This window comes from Pelecanus crispus, chromosome 4 (genome assembly GCF_030463565.1).
Source record: "Pelecanus crispus isolate bPelCri1 chromosome 4, bPelCri1.pri, whole genome shotgun sequence".
Taxonomy (NCBI): domain Eukaryota; kingdom Metazoa; phylum Chordata; class Aves; order Pelecaniformes; family Pelecanidae; genus Pelecanus; species Pelecanus crispus.
In genome coordinates, this window is record NC_134646.1 from 76,580,862 (window position 1) to 76,605,569 (window position 24,708).

The 24,708-nt window shown below is 42.1% G+C and overlaps 2 protein-coding genes across 5 annotated transcripts in view; both read right to left on the minus strand.

Annotated features, from left to right (window-relative positions):
* HGFAC (HGF activator) overlaps window positions 1-3,355 on the minus strand; it is a 43,364-nt gene extending 40,009 nt beyond the window's left edge. Inside the window, exons 1-2 of the mRNA XM_075709655.1 lie at window positions 3,287-3,355; window positions 1,689-1,743 (exon numbers count right to left, since the gene is read on the minus strand). Of these exons, the coding sequence (XP_075565770.1) occupies window positions 1,689-1,743; window positions 3,287-3,352 (121 nt within the window). The 5' untranslated portion in view covers window positions 3,353-3,355. The remainder of the gene's footprint in view (window positions 1-1,688; window positions 1,744-3,286) is intronic.
* Window positions 3,356-19,440: 16,085 nt separating this feature from the next.
* The window catches only part of RGS12 (regulator of G protein signaling 12), an 82,604-nt gene continuing 77,336 nt past the window's right edge, over window positions 19,441-24,708 (minus strand). For 3 of the 4 annotated variants that reach the window (XM_075709189.1, XM_075709187.1, XM_075709186.1), the window contains exon 17: window positions 19,853-20,217. In XM_075709189.1, coding sequence (XP_075565304.1) covers window positions 19,853-20,217 — 365 coding nt within the window. Of the gene's footprint in view, window positions 19,461-19,852; window positions 20,218-24,708 lie in introns of those variants that run through there. The other variant, XM_075709188.1, reaches the window with a different exon arrangement.

Here is a 24,708-nt window from a genome sequence, read left to right on the forward strand (position 1 = left end):
TAAAATCCTATGTAATGATTGAATCAACAGATTAATGGGCTCTGTGGTAGAATAAAGATCTCAGATCATTTCAGCTCAAAATATATTGCAATTTCTGGTACAGCAAATGCCAATTATATTCATTAATTGCAATTATCATTTCTAATTATGTAGTATTGTAATAGCATATTAAATTGATTTCTGAAGTAGTACCCTTTCAGGCTCCATATCACATTGCAACATCTGTTTAAAACAATTAAGGCACCAGGCAGTACAAACTGAAATAGAAACAGTCAGGAGAAAGAAGGTTTTAAAGGTTGGGCAAAGACAGATAATTTTGATCATACCACCTTCCCTTTGGGATAAGCATATTCCCTACAAGTGGGGAGAAATTGATTGGACCAGTGTCTAAAAAGGGCAAGTTTTATGTTTGCCACATGAGTGATGGCAGTCTAAGGGTGGTGGGAGTCTAAGGAAGGCTGGTGGGAGTCTAGCAGAAAAAATCCTTTGAGATTAATCTTGAGAATGAGAGAGACTGAAGATAAAAAAGACAATGAAAAACTGTCAGAGCTTATTTAACCGTTAAACTAAAAGCAATCAGTTTTGAGATCCAGGAGCATGAATGGGAAGCCAACCATTGCTGTAGGAGAGAAATGGGACACACAACGCAGCTGGCAGCACAGTGCATTTCCATTTCTCAGTGATGATGTAGGACTACTCCTTCTCCTGAGCTTACCCCTTCAGTCATGGCTGGGGCTCCTGCACACCCATGTGATACCTGTTAACCCTCACAAGCCCAGACTCATCATCTCAAAAAGCTCCCGAGACCAGTTATTAGCATTATGGAAAAAAATAACCCCCCCCTGTGGTCCAAACCCTTCCTAACTGTTTGGAATTATGGTCACTCTATCTGCCCTAACTGCCCCCTTACCTGTCAATGAGAAATAGCTACTGCCAGCCCCAATGCTATCCCTTTTTCAAGCCTGGTTTTCGTTGTCTGAACTAATTAAGCAAAAGTCCAGATATTTACCTTCTCTGTGTGATACCTCCTGTTATAAGCAGATAGGAGAGTTGTGAAAATACATCCCCATTCAGAAGATATATTGCATCCCAAAGGACAGAAAAGACTGTTCTAAGCTCTAAAGGCACCATTAGTGGCCCAATTCATGTAATCCATAACAGCAAAAACACACGACAACAAAAGCTTTCAAAATGCAAGTCTGCAATGCCCACACAGAGCCAGGATGTCTGATTGTATAGGTGCCATCAAAACAAAGGCAAGCCAGCAATTTCTGTGGGAGAAGCGTTTGAGCCCCATGCGAGATCAAGGGCTGTGGCAGAAATTGAACTTATACATACAAAAAGCTTATGTGCTTTGAAGTCACAGGGCAGATGCAACTCTGATTAAAATAAAGGGAGTTGCACATCTACAGCCACACTATGTTATGAGTGAATATAAGCCACACCAGCTCAGACAAACTAAACCCCCATCAGCACCTTCCCATTAATCCACACCTGAAGGAAAATGACCTGAGATTCCTGAGCTAATCCCAAATTCCCCTCTACACAGAAATTAATATTGGCATAACCATTCCATAATCCTTATTCATGTTGAAACAAAGACAGGCTTACTACCAACTTGCACAGCATGGATACAGACAGGCAGATCATTCTTACTGTCATGAAACCTATTGGATTTGACTTTGTACCTTGTGGGTGAGCGAACTCATGTTTTGAGCCTCTTCCTGCCCCAGATTTGTAGTGCTACAAAGAGAAAAAAAGAATGTGGATTGGAGATGCAAATTCACTCTGGGAACCACCCTACAAACGTGCTTTCCAGTGTGCCCTGAAATTGTGTTTCTCCTAGTACTTCTGCAAATATCTCATTATTTGCATGTGATTTTTGCTGAGGCACAGTCTGGTGAAAGAGGGTAGATAAACACTGGCTCGTGAAAGGTCTCTGTTAAACCAGGAAAACCCAGCACAGCAGAAAAAAGGCCAAAGCTCTGCTCCGTAATATCTTTCCATTGCCAAGGGACACATCTCCTATTTGTCTCGGCAGGAAGCATATATGCATTCTGGGGCCAGTTCACAGTTACAAATAATATCCCAGCATTTGACTTTTCCTGCCATTTAGTCGTATCCCCCAGGGCATTAGTTAAAAAAGCAACCCCTACTGTATTTGTGTTCGCCGATCAGCAAGCAAAGAGCACTAGGCTGAGCTGATTTTAAGCCACAGGAAATAATAAAAAATGGTAATACACATAAAGTGCTGCTGCCACCAAAGGTGCTGACAGCTGAACTATAGCAAAATAAAAATATCACAAAAGCAGTCAAGGAAGCAGCTCACCATGAATGCAGAACTGGATAGGGGACATAACAAGTAAGAGATAAGACAAAGCTGTTGCTAAGATATATAGGAAGGGCCTGAACCGTTCTGAGGAAGAAACAGTTTTTGCACTCTACACTGACTGCCAGCACTGGGCAGTCTCCAATGGCTTCAGCCAGGGCTGATCTTTTCCTAGGCACCATGAACATTTCTCTCTGTTCCCACCTGCAATGTCTAAGGAGATACGTCTGTACTTCACTGGGATAGTTAGGATTATAGCATCATTTAAGTATATCTGAGCTAGTTTTAAACTAGCTAGTGAAATAAGGCTAATCATAAAGCCACACAGCTGGGGGTCCAGGCTATTAGCTGTCCTGCCAGTCCATGGTGGATGCCAGGCTGTGGTGGGGTTTAAGCAAACTAGCAAAGTCAAACCATCACGGCCATGCTCAGCAGGGCTGCAACTGCCTTGCAGACATACCCAAAAAAAAGACACAAAGCACACGATGAAAACACTGAAGGATATGGCATGAAAACAGGGAAAAGTCTGAAAGGAAGGAGATGGTTACCTAAGCTGGCATGTTCAGTTACCAGTTAGCAGTAAAGTCTGGTGGGGTAGCACTCTCCTTCCTTTCTACTGCACGTACCTGCTTGTGTCAACAAATTTCTGAGACGCATTTTCAAAGTACTTCAATTTTTGTGGTCCTTCCTCCCCTCCCGTTCTTCCTCCCTAGCAGGGCATGTATGTAAGCAATTTCTTTAAATGCAGATACGTATTGGACCAGCTATCCTACAGGCCCCCCGCTTGGTCAGCATTGCTGTGAGCCTGCATCTAGCAAATCCCTTTTGGTTTTTTATTTGAAACGCTCTTCCTTTCGGTCTGGTCGGTGGCTTCACTTATCCAACCCCAAAGCAACATTGTCCTGCCTGCCAACACGTAGGTGATCCACCACTCCAAAACAGAAGAATCAGACTTACCATCCTTGCACAGTCACTGCTCAGAGTCAGAGCCAAGACAACAGTGAAAGGAGCACAGACTTTCATCTTTGCTCTCCTCTCATGAAGGTTTTGCCTGGCAGAGGGAAACTTCCAGGGCTGGGCTGAAGCGGGAGGGTGAATCAGCAATGAGCTTTCGTAAGGGACTGCGATTTACTTGACTTTAGGGTATTTTAGTTTTCTAAGTAAGCAGAGCTGTTATCGCTGTTAATCATTAATATCTTTGTGGGTAGATGGGAGTGCCATGTAGCGAGATACTCTCCCTAAACCACAGGGAGTGAAAAGTTTACAAAGTGCCTGACCCTCAGAGATGATCAGCAGCATACTCAGCAAGCATTTAAAAGCACTTCCAGAGGAGCTAATCCAATGTTGCTTGTAATCAGAGACTATTTACCACCCAGATGTTTCCCGTCCCTTTCCCTTCAGGAGCTAATTAGAAGCACGGTATGGCAATAACAAGGATCTCCAAGCAAGCCCACTCACAAGATGACATTACATTGCAAAATATGGACCAGATCAATGCCGAGATCAGACACAAGAATTACTCATTAACAGATGGTTACCTGCCCAGCCATGACTTATAACAGCAGCTTTTCAGCAACAGACTGGGAAAATTAAAAAGAAAGAAAATAGACATTACTCTGACAAAACATTTTGTGTACCAAAAAGCTCCCTTCTGCAGCCACCTGAAGAAAGCAAAGCCATCTCTGTCCTGTAAGTGCTTGGCTGAGAAAGCTGCACTTCTACATGTGCATTGGATGATAGAAACATTTCTAATAGGGATGCAGAGGGTATTGCTAAAACAGAGATTTCACCAGTGGAGTCTGTTTCAGCTCCACCTTGCCCCACAACCAAAATCCACAGGTTTGGCTGGTACAACTGTGTCTATGCTTGAGGCTTTTGCCAGCCATCTCTTCTCAATCAGGCACCGCACCTCTTCACACCCAAGATCCCCACAGCCGCAACAACAGAAAGTATACCGTAGGCCTTGCTTAAGTTGCGCTCTACTCTTTGAAGTTTCACCAGCACAGCTACGGAAGGGATGTGATTTTTTTTTTTTTTTTCACTGCCAAGACCATGGCAGTAGGGCCCAGTGGTGCAGTGGAGCTATTCCAGCACAATTTTGCCATGATGGTTTATAAATTGGAGGGGATTTCCACTGGCTGTGCTATCACACTGCTGTGTCTGTCATCACAGTAATAGCTCTTGCTAGTACAATTATGCATGTATAGGTTTATGGACAAGACTTTCCTACTGTCAGCAAGTCTTGGAACAGCAGGAAACAGGGAAATTTGGAATTTTCTTCCCAAAATCCAGCAAAGAGCAAACAAGCAGAAAAAAATTCTTTGCCTCTATGTGGTGTTCGTTGCCTGAAGATTTGAAGTAAATAAAGCTTCAGAATAAACTTGTGGAATAGATCTGTCCTATTTTCACTCATTTCAAACATGGAAATAGGATGTACAAACAGTCTGATCTGCCTGGGGACACCTGGCAAAGCTGGAACAGATTTCCACTTCCTACCCTCATTCTTGACTTTGACCATCAGGCTTCAAACTAGTAATGCCTATACAATGGCTCATAGACATCCGCTTATTATCCAGGCTACTGAAATTGTGCAAAGAAAGCAAAAAAAGCCATTAGCTACTATTCCATCCAGAGTTCCCAAAAGCTCTGCGGAAAGAGAGGAGTGGGGGAGAAAGGACTGGACAGTGAGGGGAGAAGGAAGATACTTCTTTACAGCTGTGGAAATACCCTCTTCCACCCATTTCCAGAATAAAAACCATCCACTTCCAGGACCAGAAACATTGTATTTCTGTGGTGATCAAAGCAGGTTGTAGGAAAGCTTTTTCCCATACCTAAAAGTAAGAAAGAAGAAAAGCAAGAATGCATTCTGTGTCTCCTCTCCCAGTTGCTGTCGTTCATAGGCATTGAACTACAAGCAGGAGTTGTAGAGTATCTTTCTACAGAGTCACAACTTTAAGCTTTCATCTCAAACCTATTCCTCAAGCATAAGAAAAAGAAAGACGCGCCACCACCAGGAGCCACTTCAACTGGTAGGATGGTACTGGCACAAAGCAAAAGGAAAAGACATCAAAACCAGGAGCTGCAGCAGCTGCCAGAGGAGCACCACCATATAATGGGAATTACCCCTGAGTAAGGTCTGAATAATGACCGAACAGTGATTTCAGGGTTCAGACAGATATGAATCATTAAAAAACCATAACTACTACACGTACGCTGCCTGCATTGGTTCAGCAAAGAGGTGTCTGAACAGGTCTTATGGCCACAGAGAAAAGGCAGAATTTAAGGTGCATTTTTTTGTAAATTATGTTAAATGATCAGTGAGTCTTTCAGCTATTTATAACCAGAAGAAAGTCTGCCTGCCTTCATCAGGCTTTTCTTAGAATCACTAAAAATGAAGTATGCCACATATTTTTTGGAGAAACATTGTATCGCATTGGCAAGAAACTAGTCAGAAAACTGAAGATTCAGTTTTGATACTGAATTCTTATAAACTTCACAGGGCTTGGGGCACTTGGGAGTTCATTAGGGTGAAGAATAAGGTCTTGGCTGCAGATATTTGTGCGTCATCATGTGAAGCTTTTGGCCATGAGCAGCACAAGAAGTGTGTATGGAGAGACAGTTGGGGAACAAACCTGGGGAAAGAGAGCTGAGATACATGAATCCCTGGTCCGGTTTTATGCCATTCCAGATAGAGCCATCCAGCAGCAGGTCCTGGGTGAGCTGGGAATGACCCTAAAGGCAGAAAGGCACCCAGCCGAGAGGCAATCCCTTCCCTTAGCACGTGTTCACGTCTGACTCCGCAGCCTCTCCATTGAGAATCCAGATGCACAGAGCTTCCAACATGAAGGTAATAAAAACAGGGAAAAAATAAGCAGCACAGAGCCTAGGGAGTTTCAGCAAGTGTAACCTTTCTTATTTACTCACGTACACAGGTGCCGCAGTCGCTGGTGCTCAGACAGTTTACAGGAATCGCACCCGACCTCAGGAATGGACTAACCAGAGACGAAGGCAGAACCAGCGCACGCAGCCGGCCACCTCCTCAGCACGCAGAGCATCAAATGGCCCGCGCCCGCAGCAGCCCTCTGCCTCTGCCAAAGAGCCACTCTCACGCTCAGATAACACCAGATTACACGTTGTTAAGACCTCTGGGGATGCGTACCATAGCAGAAATGTCTTCTGCTGTAGGAAGGAGATGCTGTTTGGTTTGTATCGCTGCAGCTGAGAACCCACCAGCCTGCAAGACCCAGGGCACCATGCCAAATCTATTGCCCCATGGGTCAGGCTGATGAGCCCACAGAGCTGCTCTCCTTAATCTTCTCAAATCAATTAACCTGGGACTCATTATTTCCAGCACAGTGAAGGAAACTTTCCATAAAGGGAGAAAACAGTCAGGTGTGTATGGAGCAAATACCATAACAACAATGAGAAAAACGATGAAGATATGGAAACAATCCATATGGCATTCAAGATAAAGTCCCTAGCGTTAGGTCTTAGACTTCATTTAGCACCCATTTCAAATGAGGCTCTGTAAAACACTAAATAAATAGAAATAAATATATAAATAAATATATAAATATGTGTGTGTGTGCATACATATATGTATATATAAAAGAGAAGAAATCTGGAAATAGGAGCTAGAGGAAAGACCTGGCTTTGAGGTGACAGTATATTTGGCAGCTCTAAGGCCTGGAGCCTGTATTGCAGTTCATCCCACCAGTGAAACTGAAGCTAGTCTCGTTCTTGTTTTCTAAGAAAATTCCATTTTTTTTTTAAAGAAAGGCACATTCTGATTCTTAACTTTGTGACACATAATATTGAACATTTCCTGTGGAGCACACACAATCCAAATGCATTTAGAGCCAGATTCTGCTACTGCTGAAGTAAATGAAAGGTTTCCAAATAAGACTAGGAGCTCTTCATTGTGTTTGCAGGCTGTAATCCTTCTGTATCAAAGCCTAAAATCCCACAGTTTCAGCGTTTTTCCCTTAATATTGACATCATCATGGGAAAATGAAAAGGCAAATAAACATACAACAAATGAGCAGAAAGAGACAGAAATCCTTGCTGCAGGGGGTATAGCACATACTGATAATGCTGCCTCATATGTCTGCCTTTTCTTCACTTCCCACGTTGCAATGTTTTTTATTTCTTTAAATTTGACAATAATTAATAAAAGCCCAGACTGAGCCCCAACTCTGAATTACTTAGTAATAATGAAACAATATTAACAACAATCCTAAATCATTAAATACCAACAAAAAGTAAATTAACTGTCAGCCAACAATATGAAATAATAAAATTGGGGTTTTTTTTTAATCAATTAGTTCACTACACATAAGTAGAAAAGGCAAGTTTAAACACACACGCATGTGTTTACATTCATTCCTGTGTACCAGCTACCAAGCAGACTGGGGGAGGGTCATCCCATGACCGCAAGTTCGTTAGTGTTCTCCATTTTTACGTTATTTTCTGACCGTTGTAAATGTTTCTGAGAAATCTACCACTCCGCTACTGCAAAACTGAAGAAAAATTATAATCTTTTCTAATGACTGATTCTTCCATGTATTTTTGCAAACTTCTATGCTTTTTCATGGTAATAAGTTTTTCTTCTTTCAAAAGCAGGTTCTTCACCCCTTTTGAAGGTAACATATGGCAGCCAGCTAGGGGGGCAGCATTGCCTCCTGAGATGATCTGACGTCCAGGCTTTAGTTGACATTACTGTCACGAAGCCCAGAGCCAGCTTCCTGGATAAGGAGACGCTTGCAGGCTACAGCATTATCGGCACAAGGAACTAGTGCTAGAGCTAAAGTCTCTGCAAGTGTGCTGTGTCCGAGACATTTATGTAACCTGATCAGTGCGTGTGAATTGGAAGCAATTAGAAGTATTTCTAGCATGAAAAATACAACTTTAAATTAATCTTTCAAGGAGAGCAGGATGCAAGCAATCATGGGTGGCAATTCTGCTCCTGGTGTACTAGCGAGGGACTCAGCACTGACATGAGACTGATGTACAAACCCTCCCGACTCTCTTTTCCTCTGGGAGACCTGCAAACCATGCTGCAGACCTGTGTTGCTGTCAAATGGGATTCTCTTCATCTCTGTTGCTTGAGATCATTCCCATCCTGTGGTCCTGGAAGCCATTACCAAAACTCAGCTGTCCCTGTTACTTAATGAATATCCCAATCACCAGAACTGAGGCTAAAACTCAAGGGCTCCAAGTCTAGTCACTTTTTAAAGATTTTAAAATAAGGCAGTGCAGCAACACTGGGAGTGCATGAGGGAGCCTTCCCCTTCACTCTAACACCTACTGCTCAGGGCCGCCCTGACGCAGGAGGGCGCGGGTCAGACCTGTCTCAGGAAATGGTGCAACCTCAGTCTGGTCACTCACATCTGAAACCAGCATCTTCTCCGCTGGGCAAGAAGTGAGCCTCCACCTCCCCTGCTCTGTTCTGGAGTGGTGCCTAGAGAAAAGTCATTGCGCTCCTCTTGCTAAGGCCACGTGCAAAGGAAGGAAGCTGAAATCATTTCACTTGTTTGCTTATTTCAGCAAGAAAAAAGAAAAGCTTTGGCTCAAATCAAACTGAAAAGTTGAGTTATTCACATAGATCTTAAACAGCATAGCACCCAGCTTTCCACACAGCCACATTGCAACTGCAAACACCTCTGGGTGTCACCCCCTCCTCTCCCTGGGAGCTTCAGAAACCCCAGGGGAAAAAATCGACATGGTTTTGACTTTCAGAGAGGACTGGCATCCCAGGCCATCATCTCCTGCACCAGACTTTGCTGTTAATATTCACAGTCCCCAGGCTGTGCATAACCTCTGCCACATCATAACAGAGCAAACAAATCCTTTTAGAAACCATCCTCCACTCTCCTAGAGGCAGCGAGGCTGGTAAAAGTGCAGCTGCAAAAGGCTGGTTGATGGGCCACTGGGATCCAGCAAATACAGATTTGGCGCTGCTGCACTTTAGCAAATAATCCTGAGACAGAAAGATACGCCTTCACCCAAATGTTTACTCCTCCTCACTCCTCTCACCTCCTACGCTCCTCTAGCAGCTCTCCTGGCTTCCCTCACCCACAAGCTCACAGCTCTGGGGTTTTCTGCACTGATTTCCTTTCTCTTCTCTCCAGGGACTGAAACTGTTCTCAGATTTATCATGTTATATTTTTTCATCTCACTCCCTCACCACCCTCATCCCTCACTGACACACTGGCTGTGGATGTCCCATCCTGGACCACAACCTTGCCAGCAGCCTCCACTGCCTCCCCAGCACGAGACACCAGAGTGAACATCTTCCTTCCACGCACGAGCCGGTCCCATTGCATTATCAGGGTCTTCCTCTCCCCTCTGCCTTCTGCAGAGCTTGGGGCACTCCTTCAGCAGCTCTGCAGACCTTCACACTACCATCATAGCTCCCCATGGAGATGGATCTGCCCCTGGACTCCTGGATTTTCTCCCATGGTTGCTCCAGTTGGCTTTGGTGTGTTTTCATCAAATATCACACTTCACCAAACCCCGCATCCTCATGCCTATCTGTTGGTTCTACCCCTTATCTCACTGCTGCCCCTCAGACGCAGCCTCTTTGGTCTTGCTCTCCACTAGGATCTTCTCTTCCCACAGCACTGGGTCAGTGCTCAGAGCTATACCTACCTTCAGCTAAACGTATCAGACCTTGTGAGTCCCTCCCAGCCAGAGGGTTGTTGTATTAATCTCCTTCCTTAGCCCAGAGCTTCACAGCCTTTCCTCATCACCTGCACCTGGCAGGCGCGGGCACAAGACCCTCGACAGCGCAGCACCCAGGAGGTGTAGCCTTTCAAACAGGCTCTCTGCAGCAGCAGTGAACACCCAGGGCATCTCCTCCTCTGGTTTCAGCACTCCAAGGAAGACTCCCTCCTTTTTTTTAGATTTTCCTTGCAGCTGTAGCCCCATTTCGTCCATTCCCACACCAGCCTTTCCTGCTAACATTTATTTTCCCAAAGACGAATATAACATACTGATTGTGCTGCAGTTCTGAGAGCATGACCTCCTGGATACTTTTTCCCATTGGCATGGGTGGCTTTGCCTTGGCAGGATGCAGTATCAGACAATATTCTGCCTGCTATTTTTCTCTTTTCAATTGACCACCTTTGTGTGCACTGATTTTGTAATGGCTTCATGCTTTCTTCTCTGTGAAATCACATTTTTAGCCAGCTTCAGCCACTGCAGTTGCAGGTATATATTTAAAAAGCCTTTACCTGCAGCTGTGCTTACAAATGTTTCTGTCATGCATCCAAAAAAACTTTAGTTCTGATCTGAAAAATCAAATCATAAAAAGTGGCAATGGAAGAGCTGGGCTTGAGCTGCAGAAAGAAAATGAGACTGTGATTTTATACCCCTAATCACACAAATCTGTGAGTGATTTAAGGCTTTGCTATAAGCCACACTATGTAGAACCTTCATTTATACACCCCAGACATGGATCTAGTTGCAAAAACTAGCCAAAATTTTAGAAGTCCATTTCAAGATGATCCTTAGTTCTGTTTATACACCCAGATGTCATGACATACCTAAAATACTATGCCTGCAACCAGTCTAGGATGTGTTTGCATGAAGAGACTGTTCCTCCTACTGTGTATGAATAAGAGTGGAAAGTAGGTAACTGTATTTTTCAAGGACTTCGATATAAACCTTTGCTGATAACCCTGGCTGAAACAGTAGGCCCATATACAGAGGCGTATGATTTTTTTTTTAGCCATGTACTCACTGAGAACTGACAAGAAGAGGTGTAGAGGCACCCACCTTCCACCGATGCCAACCCATTTAGGTAACTTCAGCACAGGCTGATTTGCAATTGTTAGGCACGTACATTTTTAGCTGTGCTCAAATTCCTGCTATTCCACCCACTTTCTTCATTAGCATATTAGACGCCCCCATGGCATACTTTAAAATGGTCTATAAGTCAGGCATGTGTGAGGGAAGGTGGCTCTACCGCTGCAGCTGAAGGCAGCTGGAGTCTTCCCTTCAGCCCCATGGGAAGGACGCCAGCCCCACAGCCTGCCCCGACTTTGGGGTTATTCCCCATGGTAGGGTGGAAAGCAGAGTTCACAAACAGTGCTCTAATTATTCTGATTGCAGCCCTAATAATATTCTGTATAGAAACCTGTGTGTGTATATATATATATATATATATACACACACACACACAGACACACACATACATATCTTCCATATATTTTTTTTTCCATATATATATATATGGATGGAAACCAGATGTCTCATTAAACATTCACTTTCTGCTTTGCAGATAATTCATATGCCAAGGCTGAAGTGCCAGGCGACACCCATTGATCAGCCTTTTGGCTACGGTGACCAGGAGAAGCCACACAGGGAGGTGCCCTCTGCTAAACCCGCGCCCTGTGCAGGGAACGCTCCTGTCGCTCCGTGTCACTGCCGCAGCTGCCCAGGGCCAGCAGGGCTGCTTGGACACTGGATTTTGCAGTGTCATCATAAGGATACTCACCTTAGATTTATCAAGCTGTATTTTCAACCTGTTAATCTAGCATAGTGTTTGCCTAGGCTTTCCCTGGGGTTTTTGCATTACAAATCTGGTGGCCAACCTCTACGGGACTGTCCCCAGAGGGTATTTCTAACCATTCCCCATGGGCAGGTGTCATTCCAGTCAAGCAGTCGGCTGCTTAGGACAGCGACAAATTGCAATTTTTTTCCCTATCAGTCACAATTCTCTTTTACCCCTTTTCCCCTCCTGACTCTTCCTCCCACTGCCTTTCTCCCCCAGCTTCTCCCCTCCATCTCCCTGCTGCAGAGCTCTTGTTCCTACGCAGGAGCCCAACTCTCGGACTTCAGTCCCGCACCTTGCGGTGCATTTGGGAGAGCTGTAACATAACAGGTAGGCAGAGAGAGAATCTTGCCTTCTGTGGGGAGGGACATGGGTGCCCCTCAACCAGGGCTCCTGTCTCACTGCATACAAAAGCCCCGCTACTCATGGCCTCCTCGTCTCTCTTACCTCCCTCTGCTCTCACCTGTCTGTGGTCTCATCCTGTTGGAGACTGATGCACAGTTCTTTCACCCAATCAATAGGGATTCTATCCCTGACAAAATCTAAAGGCCCTTTTTCCCGTAATCCCAAAAGTAAGGCAGGCAGAGATGTACCGGGAAGAAACTGGGGTCCCTCCTCGTGAACGGCCCTCTCCCTGCTGCACAAATCCTGACTTCAGAAGTGACTTGTGAACCACTCGCTGTCTCACTGCTGGCCTCAAGAATAGGCTTAGGCTAAAGATCTCACAACCTGGCCAATATCCCCACTGTATTTCCTTCCCTGCCTTTTTCCCCCTCATTTCCCTGCACCTCCAGTGCCACTCCTTGTAATCGCTGCAGAAATGTAATTGCTGCTCTGTGTAATTGCTGCAGAAACAATCTGAGCTGTCTTTGACTTATATTGTTCGCACATCAGGAGAAACTGGCAGATCAGAGTCCCCCCACCTAGCTTCAGGGACCTGCTGCGTATGTATTTACATCTGAGGTAGGCATCAAGGCTCCCAGTATAAGCAACGGAGACCTCAAAAATACAGGAGTGAAATTGAAGGTACAAGTCACCTGTCCAAAAGTATGTTTCAACTCAAGGATGAAACAAATCATTCTATATATCCATGGACAGTATTAGACAAATAATTCTTTATAACAATGAAGAGTATTAACTATATCTCTAACAAATATATAAAGTAACACCCGTGTTTAGGATACAAAGGCAGCTTTGGAGCAGAAAACTAAAGTTAGGCACAAAGACTCCGGCCAGGATCACCGAGAAGAGAAATCATGACTTTCAGACCAGCTCTGTTAAGTCTATTTTGAATTTAACCGGACTTTCTTTTGCTCACACAAGGCCCAATCCTGTTAACTACGCAGTTGCCTAGCAAGGAAAATTACATCTTACAGCACCACAGAGTGGGTCCGTTCGTGGTATAAGCTAATATCATTGCAACAAACGGCAGCAGAATCTCATACCTCTGTATCTGCCCTTCCCACAAGAGCATAAAACAGGCAAGATGCAATGGGATGACCAGCATTCCCCAGGAGACTGAGGTGCTGTAAGACCGATGGCACGTGCTTAGCCATCCAGCACCTTCCAACAGGAAGATGAACCTCTGCCTGTTTGTGCCTTCACCCTTTTGCCAGGGAGGGAAGTTGTGGCATGCGTTGTTCTGGATTTTCTAATACACACACGCACACGTTTTACCCAACGCTCAAATGAGCAAGGACAAGATCAAAGATATGTGCCCACCATCACCGATTATCTCCTGGTTGCAAACAAGTTTCAGCTAACTGCTTTGCATACAGAGGGCTGATCTCAGCCAGGCATTGCTTCATCCTGGCCGTAGTATTGACTGTGGAAATTTTAAAACATGGAAGAAGTTGAAGTTACATAGATATTGTTGGTATTTGAGTTCATGTTGTTGGTATACTAGCGAATACTGGCAAATAGTTACTGAAGAGGATGCTTGTGCAAGTCTATAAATGAGGAAGAATAGTCATTAAAGGGTAGTTTCCCCTCATCACATGGCTTCATCTTTCCAGGAAAGACTCAAATCATTAAGAAGAACCCCAGTTATCTCTTGCTGGAATGGGAAGAAGCATTAGTTTCATTTTTGTGCCCTGATTTAAGATTATGCCATTCCAAGAGGATTATCTTTAGTTAGATGAACTTCTAGCTGGCCTTTCATTTCTTTATCAGCCTGCTCTGGAATTGAGGCTTGAAGCTGTACAATAACTAAGTTATATACTATTTTGAGATTGTGAGCAGATCTTTGCAGGCAGAGAATGCAAACGAGGTACGGGTTGGTGTGTCCTGGGAAAGCAAACACAAGGTACTGGAGAATACAATTCCCAAACTTGGACTTCAGGGCATTCTCCAGTGGGGTAGGTGGGTGGTCCTTATAGTACTTACCCGGAGGCTGGATTCAGGCTTGGAAATGCTCTGGTGGCTTTGCAGCTCTGTGTACCTGCAGGGGTGGGATTCAGCATTATCACTGGAAACTGGTACAAGATTATTGTGGGAAGTAATACAGTGTCGGCATGGAATTGGAAGAGCTACATTTCATCCCATTCCCATCCATTGTTATTTTCTACTCGTGGCACTCAAACTTCTGCCTTACCCCTTGCTCTGGCACAGTGTTCAAAGAGCAGACGAAGAGGATGGTGAATGAGAAGGGAACCGTTTGAGGAGCACCATCGCTGATCCAGGTTAGTGTACACAGACACTGATCTCTAGGGGCCCCAGTTTGTTCCACCCTTGCTCTCTCGCAGACAGAGCATTCCTATACTTCAGCAGGGCCTGCTGCAAGGGCAGAGCAGTTCTGATGTGTTTGTCCACTCAGAAACCACAGAGCCCGACAACCTACCAAGAATATGTAGAAGGGAAGCCAGAGGAGGATTACACTGTACCTGGAAAACATTCAGCTACTGTCTTACCCCAAGTTTGCAATCCCTTTGTGTTGCTAGAATAGAGCAAAAGGAATTAATTAAAGGCTAAAAACCTAACCCACTATTATTAAATTCCAGAGGATGCGCTATTTTTAAGGTATATAAATGTTTGGCAGAAATTCTTAACAATCCTCTTTTAAAGGAATTTCTTTATGTAAGCTAGGTTTAAGAAGATGTCTTTGCAAACCCCAATAAAATGCAGGCTAGTTTCACATGGTCTCATACTTCCATTGAAGCACTGATGTCCAAATGGCAGCAGGTCCCAGAATAACTGAAAAAACCTTTTCCACATCTTTCCCCTACACTGAAATTAGATCTCAATGAAACATTATCAGTTCCAGTGCTATAAATTATTTACTGACTACATACACAATTAACATTTTAAATCAGTTTGACACACTTAAGGTTCTATAAACATTATTGTACGGTACAGGATTTCTCAATACTTTCGGGAGACAAGGCACAAGAAAGAAATCCAATGTGCATTTTCATATTACAAAGTCGTTATACAGAAGTCTGAAGCCAAAACCACAAATAAAACAAGAACACAAATCAAAATTCTGTACAACATTTTCAGACTGTACAACAGGATGACCACTTGGAATGAAAAAATATAAACAATTTTCTTTCTTTGTCTTCCACACAAACAATTCAGAAAACATGTTGGTTCATGTGTAACATACTGGATTTGCTAACATTTTGAGTAATGCAGGCAAGATTTGCAGACACCTGATCATCCAGCACTTCTCCGCAGATAAAGGTCTTCTGAAAAAAACCAAGAGTAACCCGGCTAAAAGTGACAGTTGGTCTACAACAAGGAAATACTTCAGTAAGATCAATGGAAGTTTCTCCTGTGTTTTAATTGGCATTGGATTAGGGTTCACAAATGTCCTCGTTGTTCATTAGCCTGACTCTATGGTGCTAGAGCTTGGGATGCCATCCAAGAGCACAGGCAGAGAGAAGTATTTGGATGTGCCACTTGTTTTTGCTGCAGGGTAAACACCCACACTCTCCACAGAGCAACACTGTTGTCACACGGGTTTGCTACATTCCCACAAAGCTTGGAAATCTGCCTGTTGATGCAGAAAATACAGTCGTTTCTAAACCCAACACAACAAGCTGCGGTTGAGAGTTAAGAGGAGTGGCTTGGACCTGCAACGGTTTTGGCTTCTCACACCTCTTGATAAGGGCCTGCGGCCTTTGTCTAACTGAGCCTTTGGAAACTTTTCAAAATCTTTGAGAAATTGTGAAAAGATGCCTCCGGGTGTTTGCATCACGGACGCTACGGCACACTGCCGCGTGCTCGCCCGGTCTCCCAGCTGCAGAGTACCTTCAGAGAGACCATTTTAAATGAGAACATTCACTATCGATACTGTGTCGGAAATGCCTGGGATGAGCAGTAGCACCACTACTGAGAAACAACTACTGGCAAGGATTTCAGTTTTGTGGCAAAAATCTTCCAAAAAATCAAAATAAGCTCCTAAGTCCTGATTATCTCTGCTTCAACAAGGTAAGGAGGCTACCAGCTGAGCCACATTTAACAGTTTTCTGTTAAAAAGAGTAAACTCCAGCATCAGAAGAGAAGGAGGAATAAAACAACACACACTACAGCAAAGGCAAGAAAACAGACCAAAACTTTTGGGCGGAGAAGTAGACGAAGGACCCAGCATCCTTGAAAGACATGCAATAGCCCCCAGAAGACTTTCAGGGGCATGAGAAAGGACGTGGTACAGTCAGGTATTGGCTCCTTCCCACAGAGCAGTAAATCCGTCTCTTTCCAAAGCCTGTTTAAGCGCCTTCAAAAAACATTGATTATTTGTCATATTTTATTTATCGTCATGGGATTAAGGACACATAAGAGTAACTCTCTGTACAAGCAGAGTTTCAACAGGGGAAAACTGGGAAAAGTAAAAGAGAAAGCCACATAAAATCTGATTATCTTTAGGAACTAGCTGGCAAGATAAAGGATTAAGCTATCAAGCAGCACTTCAGTTGGGCTGCTTTTTTAATTGCAAGGAGATTTCATTAGTAGAGGAAATCACAGTATAATGAGGCAACTTAAAATCATATTACAATGTTGAAGTCACGCGGTAATTAAAACTGGACAACATCCTTAGTAAAATCTTGGAAAACATCAGCCAGACACAGGCTGTCGACATTCATTTTTATTAACTCCATGATCTGTGGCAACTGATTCCAGCAGGTTTAGCTTTCATATTCTGCCAGATATTGAATAGGAGAGCTAATATTATTAATTATTTCTAAGTCTAAGGAATGAATTTCCATGAGTCCTAGCTAAGAAGTCATTCTTTTAAACAATATGCCAATAACTGGCATAATAGGGCTGAGTGGGGAGGAACAGTTTTTCCCATGTCCCTTTGTTTACAGGATTTCCATACATTGTGCCAAGATTTTTCCCTACGTTAAAGAAAACTCTGTTCTTTCACATCCTTCGTTTTCCTGCACACAGCTTTACTCTCCCATGCTGTGAAATTCCCTTTGAATCCTTGATACAGTCAAATCCAGTTTGCTGCACTCTGAATTTAAAAACAGCAGGTTTGTTTGCTTTTTTCCTGGGCACAGCAGCTTGTGGAAAGAAAACAGGAGAAGGTGAAGAACCAGCTCTTTGATTTGAGCCTGGCTTCTGCTAGCTTCATCTGATGGCCTCTAATTCTCGTATTAGAAAAGTGTGACAGTCAATCCCTATCCACCCTTCCCATGGTGCCCAAGGTTTTTCAGACTTCATTACAATCTCCCCTCAGCTGTCTCTTTTTCCAGCTGAAGAATTCTACTTTGCTCACTAAAAGTCATTTAAGTGCATTTGCACAATGTAAGATAAGCAACCTTGTTTCATCTAAAGTACTGATCACAGATTAATAAAGACTGTAATGATTGTATTTGAATTTCAAGCTTTCACCTATATGATGTTAGGATTTTATTTTCCAAGACACATAAAAGGTGCAAAGTATATCACAGGTCCAAAAGTTTGACTGGTATAATGCTGGTCTCGATTAGAACAAAGCTATTAATTTTCCGGAAGATATGAAAAAATTCTGGCCATTTATCTGTGCAAAGAAATATCCTATCATGGGCAATTATTAGCAAAATACTACCAAAAAAAAAAAAAAAAAAACCACAAAAGAAAATAAACAAACATGGGGAAAACACTTTAAAAATGCATAGATACTTAAATATTTTCACATCATTTCACATCATTCACATCTATGACTGTTTCGTTGTGCCCCTCATGGGTGATATATAGCACAATACAAAACAACATATCCTATGGATCAGCATAGAAGCTTTCCCCCTGTATCCTCAGCACAGATATAGTGTGAGTGCTTGCAAGGTCAGACTGCATACACTGCGCTGCGGCTGTATTTTAGCAGCACAGTCCATTGCAGTGTGGTACCCAGTCACACCAGTTTCCAAACCTGTTCCCTCACTCCTAGTTCTGATCTCAGTTGCTGCCTGCTGTGTTTCCCCAAGTCTCTAGTGTCGTTAACACCACTGTGATTTTAGCATGATTCTCGAATTGGTTTTAATCTTGAAGGTTATTAAAAAAACAGCTATTTTCATAGCATATATCCTCATTCAGTCACACACAGAGTTGACCCTATGTTAACAAGTGTTTTCCTCAATATCAAGAGCAAAATCACTTATCAGTAGGAAAGAATTAAAGTATTAAAGCTAATGGGTGCTGCATCCATTTATATCACTGGAGTATTTGATGTATAACTCTGAAGCCTTAGTAACCTTACTTTACTGTTATAAAATCATATGTACCTCTTTCTCATCTTACAGATTTGAATTTAAGAAACTGAACAACTGCCTCCAGTATTCTCAGCTATTCAGAAAATTCACAATTCTTGATAGGCTTCAGTAAGAAGGACCAAAGAAAAAGTTATTGAATAATTACTGTAATGCTTTAGACTTTACTGCCTGTGTGGATCTGCAGTCTAGCAGATATGCAATATGACATTTTGAGTCTCACAATAATTTCAAAGCAGTGAACCACCAGAAGGTCGCAATATATTCACTCAGTATTGTTTCACATTGATGAGCAGAGGTCCAACGCTCTCATTTCTTTGTGTACCCTTCTGCTGGTCCAGACTCATAACCTCTTCTGAAGAAATGGGAAAGGACGAAAAGGAGCGGGTGGCAAAAGCAACATGTTCAGTACTATCAAGTATCTTTTGTTTCTCAAAATTCTACCCAAGGCTAGAAGGTTAACTGAAACTAGAATCAATGACAAGAAGAATGAGGGGTACTTAACTGCTTATTGAAAGAGCAGTAACAAAATCCGCCTTCCCCCAAAGCTAAAAGAAACCAAGAGCAGTGATGAGGAGGGACCTGGATGACCCTCCCACCACTATGCAATTAGTGTATACATTTCTGGTATGGAAACGTCACCAGTGTTGGCTACAGGAGCAGCTATTATTCCCAGCACAGGAAATTCACGGCTTGCTTTTTTGCTTCTTACTGCTTGTATAACAACGGTCGTATTGCACAGATCCATCCAGGCAACGCATTAGACAAGACTGAATTCCTGTTATGAGACAGATAGGAAGACATTAAGAAAATAATCCTAATCTTTTTACAGCAGTAACTGATTTTACTTCCACTTCAAAAGACTACGGACACACAGGGAATCCTGCAGACCAGGAAAAAAACATTAGAAGATTAAAGTGACATTATCTTAAATAAAAAGTTTGGATAGGGGAATTTGAAGTGAGTTTGTCTTTAATAAAGACAAGAAGGGTAGGGGTGGAAATAATAATTTTAATTGCACTGTGCAATGGAATCATCCCAGGGAAAATGATATAGAAATGGTAAGAGAACAAAACCAAATAGCTCAATACTTTCGTTGAAACACTATTTTTTCATTCTACAGGTTCTAACTCAGAAGAGACAGTCTGACAGGCTCATAGAAGGCAATGGGTACTGGAAACAACTTATAACTTGCAGGAACATGTCTCTAAGGCATATCTCCATTTCTGCTGACACTGAGCAAAAATACTAGAACTCTTAATTAAAAACAGAGATTTAAACAAAAGTAGCTTTATACTGATTCTCAGTGCCCTTATTCTTCTCACTCTTGAGAGCAATCAGAGGTGGAAGGTCTGATGTCCTATAAACTCCAGTCCTCATCCTCCCTTGGCAAGATCTCAGTTCAGAGATGTAACCTTCAAAGCTGAGGTTCCCTTCAGAATCGTCACAGGAGCGTGTGCCAGTGTGTTCCAGTTTGACTCCGTCCACATCAATTATCCTGTTCACAGGGAGCTCCGTACCGGGGTTCTCTCTCACACCAGGAGGATTAAAGCTTCTGCTGGTCTTCGCTTTGTGAGAGGTTTGCTCACAAGAGTTTCCTGAAGTCCCCTGTGAATCTTTTTTCTTCCTGTGGTTTGCACCTAATAGAAGAATTAAAAACAAAAAACACAAAACAGGAGAGTTATGTATCTTCTGGTTTTAGCAATTTTCAATATTACAACCTCCTCTAAAGTTCTAATGATAGCTGGGATATTCCTCTGCCCCATCAAGGAGACTTAGTGATGTACCAAGCAGGTAACTAAACAGTAGATCTCCAACATTAATATAAAATGTTAATATGTATCTGTCTTAATTCAGCATTTTTCAGAGTTTTTAAAAAGACTCCATTAGAAATAACTACTTAGTATAAATTCGTACACCTGTAGAACAAAAGCTGTCACACCAGCAAACCCAAAGGTGAAGGAGGAGAATACAGAACTTCCACTGGGGAAGAACAGGAGAGGTTCCTTGACTTGAACTGGCCTCCAATACCAGATCCCTGCTGAGATACTATTTTTACTTGGCTAAAGTTTAATCCTCTAGCAGACTAAGAAAGGATGATTTGAAGTTGCAGTTCACTGTCCTGAACTGCAACTGAGCAATCATGGGCCACAGTTTACGGACAAAAAGAAAGAACTTAATCTGCTGAAGGGCTTTGAACATTCAAGAAACACCTGAGTTATATGTGATTTTTTTTGACCTTGAAGTTTCTTTTTGGTACAGCCCTTCTAAAATCACAATTGTTAGGATTCAGGCCTATTCTCTAGAACCACTCATACAAAGTCATTACTATCCCAAATTAGTCCTAGATTAAAACTTTCAGTTCCCAAAAGCTAGTTTTGCATTTGGTGTGACACTGCAAACTGCTAGGCACTTGTTAAAGCAAATGCAGATAAAGCTGGTTTGCATGTTTCAACAGGCAACAAGAAGGGAAGGATGAAGAATGAGTTGATTTCATGATTTGCACCATGGTTATTAACATGATTTCCGTAGTTGAGGTGCCCCCACCATAATGATATTAAAAGGGGCAAAATTTGCAGGGAGGGAGAACTGCTTTTATTAGACCAACTGATATCCAAGAAAAAAATAGAAAAACTCTCAAGGCACAAAGGCAAACCTGAGTAATGACTTTTAGTTTCTTTTTTTCATGTATACCAGCTGGTCTTTTTTAAAAGATACTGTCTTGTCCAACATGCCTGACCTAAACCATTTTAAACTTCTTGCTGCAGTACACGCAAGTGTCTGACCAGCACATTTAGCCACACAAATCCCATGAGACTTGTGTGGTTAAATCCCATAGCTGGCTTTGAAATCTTTTATTTGTGTTCGTTCCACAAAGTGATGTGTACAGTGTTTTTTGTCAAGAAAAATAAATTTCAATGTATAATCATCGTAATCAAGAACTTTTTGATATGAATAGGGGAAAAATGCAAATGAAAAGGACAAAAAAAGCAATTTCGTACTGTTTCAATCTAATCACTCCAGGGTCTTGTCAAGGGTTAAAGCTTTCTATTTAATGGAAGTAAGTTAAAATTCTAAGTAGTGCAATATTATTTTAGTGCTTTAGCTATAGTGCAGCCCCACATTAATAACGTGCCACATCAGTAATGTTTGCCTTTTTTCACATCCAGAGGAATTAGCTCAAACTCCAAACATATCAGCTGAGCAACAGCAGAGAGAAGGCAGAAAGCTTTCGCAGCCCTGTTAGCCCAGCACGACTCCAGCCTACTAAATTACCGCTAACATTTAATGGGACTATATTACGCTTCATGTTTACACCTTCCTACTGCAGCTGAACATTGGCTTAATTTTCACTGCTGTTGGCATGGCTGTGGTGTAAAATCTATTAATCTTTTCTAAAATGTTTATCTTAACATGAATGTATTGAATTGTACTCTTGATCTTTTTAATCTACTGTTCCATGCCCCGTGAGAAAGATCTCTGATTCTCCTTTCATGTTGGTTTAAAAGAGATAACTAATGTCAAAAAAGCCATACTAATGATAAATGACACCAAATAGTTTGCATTGACAGAGCATGAGTCATCCAGTTGTCCTGGTATTGAGAATACATCCTTCTACTAAATGTAATGTAAAGAAACAAACTTTGATGGTGGTGTAAGGTCTCATAGCTCTGCTGACTTGAACTAAGCTCAAACACTTTGCACAGTCAGGAGATACAGCCTGCATTAACAGGGTACAACAGATGAAAGAGCTGGAAACTCCTGCTGAGGAACGCTATGGCAGGTGTAAGTGTTGCTGTATTTATTTGATTGTGGAGTCTTTCTACAGCTACATATAAGAAATGCCATTAAGTCTTGGAATTATGGTGTTACTGAGTCACCACAGGGAGCAACCGGGCTTGCAAGTTGTCTAGTATGAACAAAAGCAAAAATGAGGTCAATGTTAGCTCTCGGGCTTCACAAGACATAAGGCCATCTGAAGAGGAATAAATCCATACTATGGGCGGTATTTTCTATTAATGCCCTTCTCCGGAGCAATCCCTCTGAAGCATCTAATAAATTACTACCAGAGGCAGGACAGTAACAGAGCAGGTCTCATCTAAAATACTGGTTCAAAAGAATAGGGAATTACTAAGCGATGATACTGTGAAGATGATTTCTCTTTTCCTGGCAGGGTAGAAAAGATCTTGGCTCATCGACACCAAATAGGAAGATTATTTCAAGAGCAGCACTGCACTGAAAAAATATTTTAATGTGCTTTTTTTCCTCATTTTTAAAAACAAAGCATTTATGAAGCAAGGCTATTTAGCACATGTAATAGGAGAGATTCCCCAAAGCTGTTTGTGTATAAATGTATATGTTTTAAAATAGATGCAAGATTTGCATGTACTCAGTGGAGCTTTATAATGAGGCTTAAATGATGCCTACAACACTTCTGCACTAGTCTCCTTCTCATATTCTGAGTAACAAATACCTGAGCAAACTTAGCCATGCAGAGCACCATCAGAGAGCTGCAGAGAGCTTTCACAGATAAAATTTCTCTTCACATATTCTTGCACTGAAGTGATGAAAACCTCCAGGGGTATCTCTGTGGATTGCTTTGCCTCGCATAAAGCATGTCAGGAATGATATTATATTTTCCTGAACCTGATCTGTCAAATGTCCTACCTAACTTCAGAAGGGAAAGGAAGCCAGTGCTTAGAGCAGTAGTCGCACGGATTAATTTCCAAACAGACTGGAATAGCATAATCATGCCTATTGGTAATCTTCAGCTCCCCTGCTAAGCATTCCATGCAGCTCCAAGGGAATTTTCTTGTGCATGTGATCCCATTAATAAATTCCAGCTGGTTTAAAGACGGGATGATGCATGTTGTCTTCTGTCTTTAAACTGGAGATCTGCTATCTTACAGACTCGCAGCTCAATGACTGCTTAGAAGGCTAGGTGTACCGGTCTGCATTTTTCAACAGGTAAACAATCAGGCAGTGTTTTGGCTGATCTCCTGATTTCCTTTACCAATACTGCTCTTTTTCTGAAATTTCGATTTTGTGTATTATTCTCAAGCTCTCTGAATGTAACATTATGATTACAGAAAAGTGTCTTTGCACAGGAAGACAAAGGGAATTTTTGTTCTTCTGCATAAAATATTCCTCAAGCTCTAAGCAAGATATTGGAAGACATTGTCTTCCAAGTAGTTTAGGACCAAGAGAACATTTGGCCAAATTCCAGGCAGAGACAATGTTACAAAAAAACTGGAAATTTCAGGAACAGCACTGTCAAATGTAAATGACAGGATCAAATAACTGTAACTCCATGCAGATGTTTGGGATTTAAAGGTCCACCACAACATCTTGCAATGATACTATTTCTCTACCATAATTATTAGATCCATTTATTTTCAATGTGCTAATTTTAGTTATAATTCCCTTGTTAAAGCATAATTTAGATTGGATCTGAAATTCAGCACCTTTATTTTTCAGTGATCAATACTCGATATAGTTCCATTTACACCGTATTTATCTTTTTTTATAAAAGCAAGTAGACATTTATTAAGTTTCACTGTAAGAGATGAGCTCTCTATTTGAAAGTCCATACTTAGTGGATTTCATATATGACAGGATGTTAAATTCTATTTATGTGGGAGATTGGGCAGATACCCTTCTCATCTCTGATTCCATACAGCAACCTGTCCTAAGGTGATAACATGCTGGCTGAGAGAGCATTTTTTTACATGAAACTACAAAAAAGGAGCTTTGCGATGGTCCCTTCTGCAGTCGTGTTCACTTTGATGTCCTGGAAATATCCGAGTATGAGTAACTCTTTTGCTTTAAGATGCATGAAATCTGGCAGTTTCACTCTGGGAAAGACACTTCTCCGTTCCTGTCCTAAACTGTTGTGAAATAGTACTTCAAAATTTTAGGCTTCCCAGATGTGGATTCTTTTAAGTGGTGGATAAATTACTTCCACACTGGCTGATGTACTGTTAGTACTGTAACCAATTATTTTTTCTTAGGTTTGCAAAGTGATTTATGCTTCCGAAGGGAAAAGGAGGATTTAGAATTCTGCAGGTTAAATTCCCTTCAAAAGTTTCCTTCCTTTTATGTCTTAACTGATACAACACCGAGGAGAAAGA